Source organism: Cucumis melo, chromosome 2 (genome assembly GCF_025177605.1).
Source record: "Cucumis melo cultivar AY chromosome 2, USDA_Cmelo_AY_1.0, whole genome shotgun sequence".
In the NCBI taxonomy this organism is placed as follows: domain Eukaryota; kingdom Viridiplantae; phylum Streptophyta; class Magnoliopsida; order Cucurbitales; family Cucurbitaceae; genus Cucumis; species Cucumis melo.
Window position 1 is genome coordinate 627,352 of NC_066858.1, and position 13,074 is coordinate 640,425.

General features: G+C 36.7%; 3 protein-coding genes across 6 annotated transcripts; all 3 read left to right on the forward strand.

The window, feature by feature from the left end:
- Positions 1 to 575: 575 nt before the first annotated feature.
- On the forward strand, positions 576 to 4,790 carry LOC103492517 (glycine-rich domain-containing protein 2). 2 transcript variants are annotated; one of them, XM_051081242.1, is made up of 8 exons: positions 580 to 842; positions 963 to 1,080; positions 1,687 to 2,070; positions 2,436 to 2,708; positions 2,856 to 3,373; positions 3,501 to 3,625; positions 3,769 to 3,926; positions 4,013 to 4,790. In XM_051081242.1, the coding sequence occupies exons 1-8, from the start codon at positions 646 to 648 to the stop codon at positions 4,526 to 4,528; spliced, it is 2,289 nt and encodes a 762-aa protein (XP_050937199.1). In that variant the 5' UTR covers positions 580 to 645; the 3' UTR covers positions 4,529 to 4,790. The 2 variants fall into 2 exon arrangements, with proteins under 2 accessions (XP_050937200.1, XP_050937199.1); XM_051081243.1 differs by lacking the exon at positions 4,013 to 4,790 and having other exon boundaries at positions 576 to 842; positions 3,764 to 3,926.
- A 1,047-nt stretch (positions 4,791 to 5,837) lies between these two features.
- On the forward strand, positions 5,838 to 10,218 carry LOC103492139 (F-box/LRR-repeat protein 3). 2 transcript variants are annotated; one of them, XM_008452377.3, is made up of 7 exons: positions 5,838 to 6,735; positions 7,564 to 7,689; positions 7,985 to 8,089; positions 8,173 to 8,572; positions 8,680 to 8,809; positions 8,901 to 9,195; positions 9,733 to 10,218. In XM_008452377.3, the coding sequence occupies exons 1-7, from the start codon at positions 6,115 to 6,117 to the stop codon at positions 9,976 to 9,978; spliced, it is 1,923 nt and encodes a 640-aa protein (XP_008450599.1). In that variant the 5' UTR covers positions 5,838 to 6,114; the 3' UTR covers positions 9,979 to 10,218. The 2 variants fall into 2 exon arrangements, with proteins under 2 accessions (XP_008450599.1, XP_050937202.1); XM_051081245.1 differs by having other exon boundaries at positions 8,728 to 8,809.
- A 9-nt stretch (positions 10,219 to 10,227) lies between these two features.
- Positions 10,228 to 12,613, forward strand: LOC103492140 (putative pectinesterase/pectinesterase inhibitor 22). Of its 2 annotated transcripts, XM_008452379.3 has the most exons (3): positions 10,228 to 10,482; positions 10,777 to 11,605; positions 11,745 to 12,613. In XM_008452379.3, exons 2-3 carry the CDS (start codon positions 10,831 to 10,833, stop codon positions 12,413 to 12,415), a joined length of 1,446 nt encoding a protein of 481 aa, XP_008450601.1. In that variant the 5' UTR covers positions 10,228 to 10,482; positions 10,777 to 10,830; the 3' UTR covers positions 12,416 to 12,613. The 2 variants fall into 2 exon arrangements, with proteins under 2 accessions (XP_008450601.1, XP_008450600.1); XM_008452378.3 differs by lacking the exon at positions 10,228 to 10,482 and having other exon boundaries at positions 10,508 to 11,605.
- The last annotated feature ends 461 nt before the right edge of the window (positions 12,614 to 13,074 follow it).

The window sequence follows — 13,074 nt, forward strand, 5'->3', positions numbered from 1 at the left end:
ACTATCCAAAATTTCCACCGATATTTTAGTTTCCATCAAATTGAATTCGAATCCACCTATGATGGGACTAGTACTAACCAAAATGACGATTTAGGTCTCAATTAATTCATGCTTCTTCCCTTCCTTCTCTTACTCAAACATGTAACATGAGCATGCCAAATTCAAGTTCCAAAATTTGAATGTAGATGAATTAGAATAAAATCAAGGCTACATAAAATCAAACGGATACTGGAATTCATGTTGAATTGAGAGTGAATTAAAAACAGGATCGTAAATAGTGTTTAACCAAAAACTGATAGGACGAAATACGTTTAATATTGCAATTCAGACTCAAAACACTTAATTAAAGTTTCAATTTTTTATTGCATTCTAATGAATTTCGATTCGAATGGGTGACCAAACTCGATCTAGATATTTTTATTTACATGAATCAAAAATCACTTAAATTTAAAATTAAGAAAGAAAGAAAAAATGCTCTTTGTCACCAAATTTGATGATGTTTCAAAGAACCAAAAAGTATCAATTCACGTTAGGTAGAGCCCACCACTTTAGAAGAAAGAAAGTGCTTTTCATTTCATTCTCGTATTCTATATTATTCTCCACCATTTTCCTTCCCATCATTTTTCTTCTTCTCCCACCAAAACCATGTCGTCCGACCGGCCCGGTTCAGAACTTTCGGCCTCCATATCGGCGAGAAGTCTCGGCGACATCTCGGAATTCTGTGCCACCCGAATCGGCCTCGACATTATTTCAGCTGTCCGTCGAAATCTCGGCTTTCTCCGAACTGTTGCCGATTCACACTGGCTCCACTCTGAACCCACTATTACTGAAGCTATCAGAAGGTCAAATCCTGATTAAACTGTTTTATTCAAACTTAATGCTATCTAATCAACTAACTATGTGGAGCCTCTTTTGGGTTTTTTGCATTCAATGCTAAGAGAGATTTTGGAATTTTGTTTTAGATATGAGGAGCTTTGGATGCCGTTGATTTCTGATCTAACGGTGGCTGGGTCTTCTCCTCCTATGATTCTTCCTCCATTGGATGTTGAGTGGGTTTGGTTCTGTCACACACTGAATCCGGTTAGGCTTAACTTCTATTTGTTTCTTGAGTGAATATCACAACGTTTGGATTGATTTTGATGGATGTAATCTAACATTTGAGAGTGATTTTGTAATTGTCAAAAAAAAAAAAAAAAAAAACACTTCTTTCAGGTTCAGAAGTATTTTATTCAAAATTAATTTTGATTATACGAAAATTGTATTTGAAAGTGTAAAATCAAACTCAAAAAGACGAGTTTGAGTTTCCTAGTGATTTTGAATATGAAAAAGTTATTTAAACTATTTCAAAATTCTGCTGTTTTTGGGAACGTGATTATAACTTATAGGAACTTGGGTAGAAAGTGATTTATGTCAAGTGGTTTGGAGGTTTCATTTTAGATTTTTGAAAGTGCTTTTTAAGAGTTGCTCTGACCATCACTTGGTCGAAAATACCGTACAAAGTGTTTTCTCATGAAGGACCTATTTAAGTGCTTTTCTCTTGAGAATTTTGATTTTGTGTTTTAGTTGCTTTGATGTTTGCTTTTAGACTTTTGAAAGTGGGAGCTTCCATTGGTTTTTTTCTTTACCCCTTGTTGTACTCTCTTTTGTCGAGCCAAGTATGTAAGGTTATTAATATACTTCTTTCAGGTTGGTTACAAGCATTACTGTGAGACAAGATTCTTTAAGCTTATTGGAAAGCCATCAATTTTTGATGAAGAGAATGAAGAATATGCTTACATGAGGTGCAAAGAGATATGGGTCAAGAAGTACCCAACCCAGTCCTTTGAACTTGAAGAAAATTCAAGTTTGAGAGATGTAATTACTATTGAAAATCAGGAGCTTTTGGAAGAAATAAAGAGGCAAAGGAACTTATATTCAAATTTTTCTGAACCGTTTAGGTCGGAAATCGTTTACCTTATCGCAGCCAAGCAAAGATACAAAGGGTTTCTGTATATGTTGCAGAGGTTTTCTGATGAATGTTCTTCCTTTGTGCCTGCCTCAGATATTCTCCTCATGTGGCTTACCCATCAGGTTGATGCTCTATGATATTTTTGTTATTCAAAGGAAAAAGAAAAAAGAAAAAGGGTGTGCTATTGAATGAGTACATCTTTGAACGCTTGCAGCTTCTCTAAGCACAAGCGCTTTTGAATTTTGATTGTATTAGTCTTGTTTGTATTATTGTATTGCTATCTATATTTATCTTTCCCATACACCAAGCTTAATCATCTCACTTTTAGGATAGATGAGAATTGAAAAGGAAGGAAATCAGAAATGAACATGAATTTAAATCATGGCAGGTGAAACTGGCAAGTGTCAATATTAATGCTGTGATTTCTGTGTTTACTTGAGACATTTTATGTTCAAAACTTCATTCATGTTTGTTATATGTAAACCAGAGTTATCCAACAGTTTATGCAGAAGATGTAAAGGAGATGCAGGGAGATTTGGCAAAGGTGGTGAGATTTGGGGAAACCGTGAATTCAAAGGAACTGGACGAAACCAAGCAACTGTGGCACAGAACCTTTGGGCAACCTTACGAAAAAGCTGGAGGAGGGATAATCATGGAATTGGGAAGAGCTGTTACTTCCAATCCTCTAGTTTACTTGGAAACGTCCCACTTGGATGTCAACACCAAGTATAAGTCTATGACATCTAGGTTCATCCTCGAGGTTGGTTAACTCTCTTGATTCTTCATACTTTTCCGGTGGATAGAAGTATGTTCTGTATAGAAAGCTGAATTGTGTTACAAAATGCAATTTACTGAATAGAAGACGACTAGACGAGTTACTTGAGATCATTTTGTGCTTTGACTTCAGGTTTGTGTGTTCATGTGGCACAAAGCTCAAAAACAGCCATTGCAACATGTTTCTCAAGAATTTCTTCGTCTACGCAGCTTAAGATGCCATAGGGAGTTTAAGCTTGATCAACCAATCTCGAGCCTAAACAATGACCTATGGCACAAAGCTTGGCATCTCTATTGTGAATTTGGTACCAAGGGAGTCGTACTCGAGCTTCGGCATCCAAGTGGCAATTGTTTCAAAGGAAGTAGCATTAAGGAAACTACTACATTCAAGTGGAATGACTTGATAAGAGCACCCTCTCTTACTTTAGAAAGACAACTCAATCACAATCTCAAGATAGTTGTCTCTATAACTCCACCAGTTCAGGCACCGTACTTGTTAAAATGTGTGCCTGACAAAGTGACAGATGATTCGGGGGCAATGGTTTCAGATGTTGTTCTTAGAATGAACCAATACCGGCCTCAAGAAGGCCGGTGGCTGTCTCGAACTGTACTTGACCATGGAGGTAGAGAGTGTTTTGTCATTCGTATGAGGTGATAATTTAATCAATATTTCATTGTCATTTGTCACTCAGTTAACGATTTATCAGTTTATTTTACTAAATCTTACTAATATTTGGCACATCAAGATGTGACATTACAATGTGAATAAAATGTGCAGGGTTGGAGGAGGGTTTTGGAGGAGAGGAGGTGAAACTCCTTTGCCTGTGAAATGGGAGGACAGAATTGTAGAGATTCGAGAAGGCTCTTGGTCCTATATTGCAGGCTCCATTGGCAGAACCCCAGGTATGGTGTATTCGTACATGAATCAAATCTTTCTAAGACTGAAGATCCTGTCTCTTGATAGAATTAGGCTCTTGTCTTTTGACTTGAAATAGCCACATTTTTTAAACTTTGAACATTCATTCATATATTGGCATTTAGAACAGAGAAAGTGGTAGGAACAGCAACACCAAAACAGCCGCTAGAAGAATTGAAAGCTGCTTGGAATTTTTCTACTGGAGATGAACTGATAATTCAATGGGATACTTCAACAACAAAACCATCCCTTAGCTTTTCCTTAACAAATCCAGCTTCAGAATCATCTGTACGTGGTCATTCTTTATTGGATCTTGTTCAAGAGTCTTTTCGGGTTTCGGGTTTCGGGTTTCAGAGTGTGTTCTGATGTTGCAGGTAAGGCTCTTAAAAGGTCGGGAATTTTATCACGTATGGAGAAAGGTAAAAGAACCACAACATGATATCAATGTACAAGAGGAAGAAAAGGAAGGGGGAGATGATGACGGGTTTGTAACAATGATTCGATATACTGATGAGGACCCAACCGGAAGAGCAACTGCTCTTCTTAACTGGAAGTTGCTGGTGATCGAGTTATTGCCAGAAGAGGATGCTGTGTTGGCTCTCCTTATCTGTATCTCAATCCTTAGAAGCATATCAGAAATGAAGAAAGAAGACGTTGGAAACTTGCTAATCCGAAGGAGATTGAGGGAGACAAAAATTGGTCTCAGAGATTGGGGCTCCATAATACTTCATCCATCAAAAAGTTCAACTACTTCGTCACCTTACCTTCGGCCTTGGTATTGGAATGCCGAGACTGTGATGGCATCCAACTGTGTTGAGCATCTCATGAGGCAGCCTGCATCGCTCGTTGAGGGTGGAGATAAGTTGTACAAGCAAGGAATAATATCATGAATGATGAAAACTGAAGAAACAAAATGTCTTAAAGGGCCTGTTCAGTTTGTGGTGATTTAACTCATAGCAGCTTCTTGGCTTGGTTTCTTTCTCAATTTTCCATTTTAAATTTGAAGTGTGATGTAATGGGAGAAAGAGAGAGCCAATCATTGGTGTATAATTTAAGCAGGTTAGTTAAGTTTATGTAGTTATTTTATTTGTAAAGTAGAATAATATATCTGTAGTTCTTTTTTTTCACTTAATTGGAGAGTTTGTTTATAAACTTTTAGTGGCAGATTAGATGATAAATTTATTAAATGTAGCACCACATGGATGATGAATTATTGGGTTGACCATCATCTACTCCCATATATATATATATATATAGATATATATATAGTTGTTGTTGCATGATTAGGCTAAATTTATAGTTTAATTCCTAATGTTTGATTTTCTTTTTTGAAAAATATATTCATTCATCGGTTTCAATTTCATTGTTACGACTTCAATCCTTTACCTTTTGTGTGGAAGGATTTGATTTAAATTTATTCAAATAGAATTAAAATTTTCTTTTATAATATGATTTGGTTCACTCACAACGAACTCTCCTAGTCCTCGAGTTAAAAAAATGTTCTAATATGGTACCTCAAATTTTATTAATTAATTTTAAATAATTTCTTCTTAAATTCATACTGTTTCAAATTTTTAATGTTATGAGAAAAATGTTGGAGATGTTCTCCGATAAATGATCACCCGATGAAACTTTAAAATTCTATTTAAAGCGATTTTTCATTTTTCAAAAAGTTAAAATTTATTTCCTCTAAAAGCATGATTATTTGAGAGGAAAATGATTTTAATAATAAAAAAAGTGATTTTATTCATGTTAAAATTACTTCCAAACATGTCCGTAAAGACTAAAAGATCGTATACTAAATATATTAGAAAATGCATATAGTTTTTTTTCGTATTTAGAGTCATTATATACTATATAAATATTTTTTCGGTTCGTTATATTTTTTTTAAAAAAAACTCCTAATAATAATAATAATAATAATCACATCAGCTATGGGCCCACCAGCGCCAGCGCAGCAACTTCTCTCTCTCTCTTTCTCTCATTATAAAACAAAGAATATTACCGTACGGTCGTTGCACACTTGTGGGTCCCACTTAACGTACAAAAATTTCCAACTTCCGTAATTCTTAAATAAAAACATAAATAGAATCTACTACACGATAATGGTACCAATCATATCCTGCCACCTCATAAAACACCGACATCTACTACTCCTGCCCGTACCGGATCTCATCTTATCTAACTTCCCCAGAAAACAAAACATTACACAGAACGCAAAGAAATCCAGAAAACGGAGAAGAAGAAGAAGAAGAAGAAGAAGAAGAAAAACAGAGAACAATGATGGATCGGGTCGGAAAATCTGGGTCGGGTCAGATTCAAACGCTCTCCAAATCGGCTCACCACCCTCTCCTCCGCCTCCGCCTTCTCTTCCTCTTCGTTCCAACTTAGACCCATTTCTCAATTTCTCAATTTTTCCATTTCCCCATTTCTTTTTTCGTTTTTTTTTTTCCTTCTTTCTTCAGTTTCCCTCAAAATGCCTTCACCATTTCCACTATTCCTCAACTTCCCTGACGAGATCCTTATCCGGGTCCGTCAAAATCTGACCCACCACTCCGATTCCAAGTCCTGGCGACTTGTTTGCAAGGATTTCCACCGCGTCGATCTAATCTCTCGTAAAACTCTTCGTGTTCGTCGAATTGAGTTTCTCTTGAGCTTAATCACTAAGTTTGAAAACATAGATGAATTAGATCTCTCGATTTGCTCACGGATCAATGATGGGACGGTGTCTATCTTTCTGGGTTTTGCGTCTTCGAGTCTGAGGAGATTGATTTTGAGGCGATCGGCGGGATTGAGCTACATGGGGTTAGAGAAAGTGACGAGTCGTTGCACAGGGCTGGAAATGGTCGACATGTCGTACAGTTGGAGATTTGGGGATAGGGAAGCGGCGGCGGTGTCCATTTGTGAAGGGTTGAAGGAGGTGAGGTTGGATAAGTGTTTGGGGGTTACAGATGTGGGTTTGGCGAGGATTGTTGTTGGGTGTGGGAGATTGGAGAAGCTAAGCTTGAAGTGGTGTTTGCAGGTTTCTGATCTTGGTCTTGAGCTTTTGTGTAAGAAGTGCTTAAATTTGAAGTTTCTTGATCTCTCTTATCTCAAGGTTTGGTTTCTGTGTTCTTACTTTTTGGTTCTTGTTTCTTGGTTCATTGTCTGCATGAACAGCTTTGACCTTGCTAAAAGTAGAAAGTTTTTGACTTTTACACGAGACTTTTATGATGTTCATGTTAAAATTAATAGTTTTTTTTTTTTGGTTGAACACATGTAGGTTGGAAATTTTGTCTCTTTTAAGTCTTTACTACTTAAGCTATGCTCTGATTTGTTGCTAAAAATTATATGAGAAGAATGTAGCAAAATTTATCAAAGTCTGGTTAAAATCACAAATTTTTCGTCATTGATGTTGCGAAATTTGATATGAGGTAAATGTCTATTACTTGTCTCAGTTTAAGGGGAAATTTTTTTAAGATAATGTGGGGTCCACAAATGTGAGTATACCGCTAATATTTACGAAGACAAATTTAAAGTATGAGCGAAGGGAGTATGAAAAATAGCTTGAGGTTTAAGGTTCAATTCCTGAAATGAAGTGTTTTGAGTGAAAATTGATACACTAGAAAATAATTAAGGTTTTCCCTTCAAATGGGCAACTGTTTTTAAGACACTTTTCAAGTAGTGTTTACTGGATTGGAAAATTTAGGACTAGTGTTTTTTTCGATTCAAACAACAAGTGCATTTATTCTTGAAAATCAGGAAATGAGTTTAGAAAAGCAAAAAAATATTATAAATAATTATCAGCACAGACACATATTCTCATTGAATTTTGATTTTAACAATTTTTAAAAACATTTCCCAAGCAGTTCCAAATTTTTTCTTTTGGCATCACAGTATTCTGATTAAAATTTGTCAACTGAACTCGATATTGGGTTAATAACAGGTGACAAATGAATCACTACGTTCAATATCTTCTTTGCCAAAGCTTGAGACTTTGGTTATGGCAGGCTGCCTTTCAGTTGACGATGCTGGTTTGCAGTATCTTGAACATGGCTGCCCTTTTCTAAAGGTACTTATGATCAAGTGCAGTATAGTTCTTTTTTGGCATGATACGTTTCATAAATTGGAGCAAATTGGCAAGTTGATCAGCTTGCATAATGACATTTAATTATCCAAACTTATTATTAAACTGCCAATTCACCCAAAAGCTTAAGCTGGTGGTTGAAGGCAAATTTTAATTATATATCACCAACACTCGCTCTAATACCATATTAAACTGCTAATTCACCCAAAAGCTTAAGCTGGTGGTTGAAGGAAAATTTTAATTATATATCACCAACACTTATATTTTGAATGCGTTGTAGGAACTTGATATTTCAAGATGTGATGCCATTAGTTCGTATGGCTTAACATCCATTTTAAGAGGTCATGATGGTCTTGAGCAGCTTGATGCAAGCTACTGCTTCTCTGTAAGATGCTGCTACATTTTTCTGATTTCGTATTCACCTTCTTTCGTTGTTCTGAAGCTTAAACTTTTGGATTTTGCTTCTAGGAGCTTTCCACAGACTCTATTTACAGGCTGAAGAACCTGAAATGTCTAAAAGCAATTAGGCTTGATGGTACTCAACTCTCAAGCACGTTTTTCAATGTGATCAGCGACCACTGCGAGTATTTGGTGGAACTCGGGTTGAGCAAATGCTTGGGAGTGACTGATGCAAACATCATTCAGCTGATCTCTCGTTGTATTAGCTTGAAAGTTCTCAATTTAACATGTTGCCACTCCATCACTGATGCGGCAATATCTAAAACAGCAACCTCTTGCCAGAAACTTATGTCACTGAAGTTAGAATCATGCAACATGATCACTGAAAGAAGTCTCGATCAACTTGCATTGAACTGCCCCTTACTAGAGGAGCTTGATCTTACTGACTGTTGTGGTGTGAATGACAAGGGTACTGCAAACTAGTAGTTTGACGATTCAATTATAATAAGTAATTTTATGTACCTGTTGCCTATTGCATGAATCATTATGCCAACTTGATTACGATCTCTCTTACAGGACTTGAATGCTTATCAAGATGTTCACAATTGTTATCCTTGAAACTAGGATTATGCACAAACATAACAGACAAAGGGTTGATCAAGATTGGTCTCAACTGCAAAAGGATTCATGAACTAGATTTGTACCGGTAACGTGAGAGTTCAGAAAATTTTCTGATCTTTTTGATAATAACTACTATAAAGATGAGATGTGTCATTTTATGTACTTTTGAATTGCAGTTGTCTAGGTATTGGGGATGCCGGATTAGAAGCTTTATCAAGTGGTTGCAAGAAGTTGATGAAGCTGAACTTATCATACTGTAATAAGCTTACGGATAGAGGGATGGGGTACATCGGCCTCCTCGAGGAACTCTGCGTCTTAGAAATACGTGGGCTTCATAATGTCACAGGTGTCGGTTTGACCGCAGTTGCAGCTGGTTGTAAGAGATTAGTAGATTTGGATATGAAGCAATGTCAAAATGTTGACGATTCTGGTTTTTGGGCACTTGCCTCTTACGCTCATAATTTGCGACAGGTATCTAGATTTACCACTTGCGTTTGGGAATTTGTTTCTTATAAATTGTCTTTTTTATAAGAAACTATTTTATTGATGCTATGAGATTATTCCAAGAGGTAGAAAGTGGGCTGGGAATTTACAATAATAGTGATCAATTGATGGATCTCATGTGAATCTAGCTGACCTACTTGAGGATATATTTTTAATGGCGAGAGAATTCATCCATTTGCTTGCGTAATCCCTACCTTCCAGAAAGTAGCGTGTAAAGTATTGGGATTGTTTATTCAATATACTATTTTAAAACACTTTAAATTTTCATAATATATGGCTACATTTTCAGGAGTTATTTTTTAACTTGAGAATACTTGAAAGTGCTTTCAGTGGAAGCATTTAATAAGATTTGTTTCTTTTCGGAATCCTTATAGAAGAAGTAATTCATTTAAAAGAAACATCTCTCAAGCATTCTCAAAGACTAAATGAAGTATGTTACGTGATTTGTATTTGCTTCTTGAAATGGATCAAGCACTACCTGAGTTGTTCGTTTGATTGTGGCAGTTAAATGTGAGCTCTTGTGCTGTCTCGGATGTGGGATTATGCATGATGATGGGGAACCTAACATGCCTTCAGGATGTTAAGCTCGTAAACCTAAACAAAGTCTCAGTACGAGGCTTCGACCTTGCACTTAGAACCTGCTGCCTCCGGATCAAGAAAGTCAAGTTGCATGCATCTCTCAGGTTTACGCTCTCCTCAGAGATACTTGAAATTCTGAATGCTTGGGGTTGCAAGATTAGATGGGATTGACTGTGAAGCCAGCTGCTTCATGCCACGATTTCTTGATAATGCATACTTTGTTTGTCATGCTCAATAAGTACAGATTAAATTCAATGGAAGAAGTGCCTTACGTGGTAGCTTCTTAATAGCTTTGCTTTCTTGATACTGCTTTGTATCAGATGCATATAAATTGATATGTATTGAATTATTTTGTTTCCCTCATTGCTGTGGGATTGAAATAAAGACAGTTTGAAAGCATTTCGTCCTAAATCTTCAACTTTCGGGAATCATTTATGCATAGATTCATTACTTGGCGTCTTTCTACCTAATGTTTTGGTTTTTCTAGAATGGCTTTTTGTTGATGAAGTGAGTATGATTGGGTAATGTTTGATTCTTCACTATGGGGTTTGAAAATTGAGAATCCTTGTGGCATTAGAGAAGAATCCAATTGGAAGGAATAAAGAGAAGCATTGCCTCAAAAGAAAGCATAACTTGAACCATGTCAAGAGAAAAGGCATATAAGTTAGAAAGAAGGTAAAAAATGTGAACTCATCAAAGTTCACTGCCATTTACTTTATATCCAATCAATTCCCAGTGCTTTTTCTTGTTATATATCTGGAAAAGTATTTTACTTACGAGGAAAGAAAAAAGGAGCTGATTAAACAATCTCCTTTCTTCTTTTTCTACTTTTCAGTCATGTCAAGAGTTTCTTTAGCCATTCATCTTTTTATGTTAATCTTTATTCCTGTATTACAAGTTTCCTGCATCGATGTTAATGTTATTTACCCGGATGAGCAAAATAATGTTACACAGTCCATGATTTCTCAGATTTGTGCTGATATCGAAGATCGAAATTCATGCATTTCGAACATACAACTTGAGATGGGAAGAAGTGTGAACTCAAATCCAAGTTCTGTCTTGAGTGCTGCAATTAGAGCAACTATTAATGAAGCTAGACAAGCCATAGAGTCTATAACAAAGTTCAGCACATTCTCGTTTAGCTACCGTGAAGAAATGGCAATTGAGGACTGCAAGGAGCTTCTTGATTTCTCTGTGGCAGAGCTGGCATGGTCATTAGCTGAGATGAAAAGGATTCGTGCAGGCAAAAACGAAGCTCCCGACGAAGGAAATCTCAAAGCATGGCTAAGCGCCGCTCTCAGCAACCAAGATACATGCCTTGAAGGCTTTGAAGGCACAGACAGGCATATTGTAGGTTTCATTAGAGGTAGTTTGAAGCAAGTTACACTGCTCATTAGCAATGTCTTGGCATTGTACACTCAATTACACAGCTTACCATTTCAACCCCCACGGAATGAAACGATGGAGAAAACTAAAAGTTCAGAGTTTCCAGATTGGATGATGGATAGCGAGCACAAGCTTGTGAAATCTCATCCACGTAATGTCCACGTTGATGCTATCGTGGCTTTGGATGGAAGCGGAGATTTCCGTTCTATCACAGAAGCTGTAAATGAAGCTCCAAGTTATAGCAATAGAAGGTACATCATATATGTGAAGAAGGGAGTTTACAAAGAAAATATCGACATGAAGCGAAAGAAAACCAACATAATGTTTATTGGAGATGGTATCGGAGAAACAATAGTGACCGGAAGTCGTAATTTTCTGCAGGGATGGACTACTTTCAGAACTGCAACTGTTGGTGAGTAGTTTAATGTGCATTTCGTTTAGTGAAATTTTTTGTTTAAATCGTGAAAAAACAAAGTTATCATCATACGTGATGCTGTTTGGACTCAGCTTAAGAATGACATGTTTTTCCTTTATGAACATTTTGGCTATAGCTGTCTCTGGGAAGGGATTCATAGCAAGAGATATGACATTTCGCAACACGGCTGGGCCAGAAAACCATCAGGCAGTGGCACTCCGTGTTGACTCCGATCAGTCAGCCTTCTTCCGGTGCAGCTTCGAAGGTCATCAAGACACGCTTTACGTTCACTCCCTCCGCCAATTTTACAGGGAATGCAACATATACGGCACCATAGACTACATTTTCGGCAACGGGGCAGCGGTATTCCAAAAATGCAACATCTACACCAGAGTTCCTCTCCCACTCCAGAAGGTCACAATCACTGCACAAGGTCGAAAATCTCCTCACCAGAGTACGGGTTTTTCAATCCAAGACAGCTTTATTTATGCAACTCAACCAACATATCTTGGAAGACCGTGGAAGCTATATTCAAGAACTGTCTTCTTGAACACTTACATGAGTGGTTTGGTACAACCTAGAGGATGGCTTGAGTGGTATGGCAATTTTGCTTTAGGTACATTGTGGTATGGAGAGTATAAAAACTATGGACCTGGTGCATCCCTATCAGGTCGAGTCAAATGGCCTGGGTACCATAATATTCAAGACCCTACCATGGCTAGGTTCTTCACCTCCGAGCACTTCATCGACGGTCGATCATGGTTGCCAAAGACAGGTATTAAGTTCACATTGGGATTGAGTAATTAATCAAATATTGTTATATTATAGGTTTAGGAATTTGAATCTTTGGACATGCTTTTCTTTCCAAATAGATGGAAATGAGAACTATGTGCATGTAAGAATATGATGAATATATCAACAATAAGTTTTCTTTACAAGATGTGATTTGTGATTCTTGCTTGTTGTTGAAAGTTTCCGAGTTGAAAGATTTAAATTTTGTCCCAATCGACTTTTATTCTACCTTTTTATTGCTTTTTAGTTTCCAAGTTTTGAACATCGTTTGTTTAATTTTCAAACTTTCGATCCATTTTGGCTAGAATCATTTTTTGAAAAATCAATCTAAAACACATCCATACAACTTTACAATTTAATAAACTACACACGAGAACTAAAACAAGCAAACATATGACTAAATAGGATGACTTTCAAGCTAACATATGCAAGTGACAAAAGTATGTGTGCAACAAAATTACAAGTTCTCTAAAGGTGAAAAAAAAAAACCCTTTAATAGACTCTTGCTTTTGTTCGTCAAAAACAATAAAAACTCAAGTAATTTACGGTTCATTTTTGTATTGAAAATGTTCTGAGAGAAGTTTTCGTATAAGAACAAAGGAATCAATCTAAAAAATTGGGTGGAACCTTGATTTAACGACCAAACAAATATCTATCTTTAAGATGACAATTGT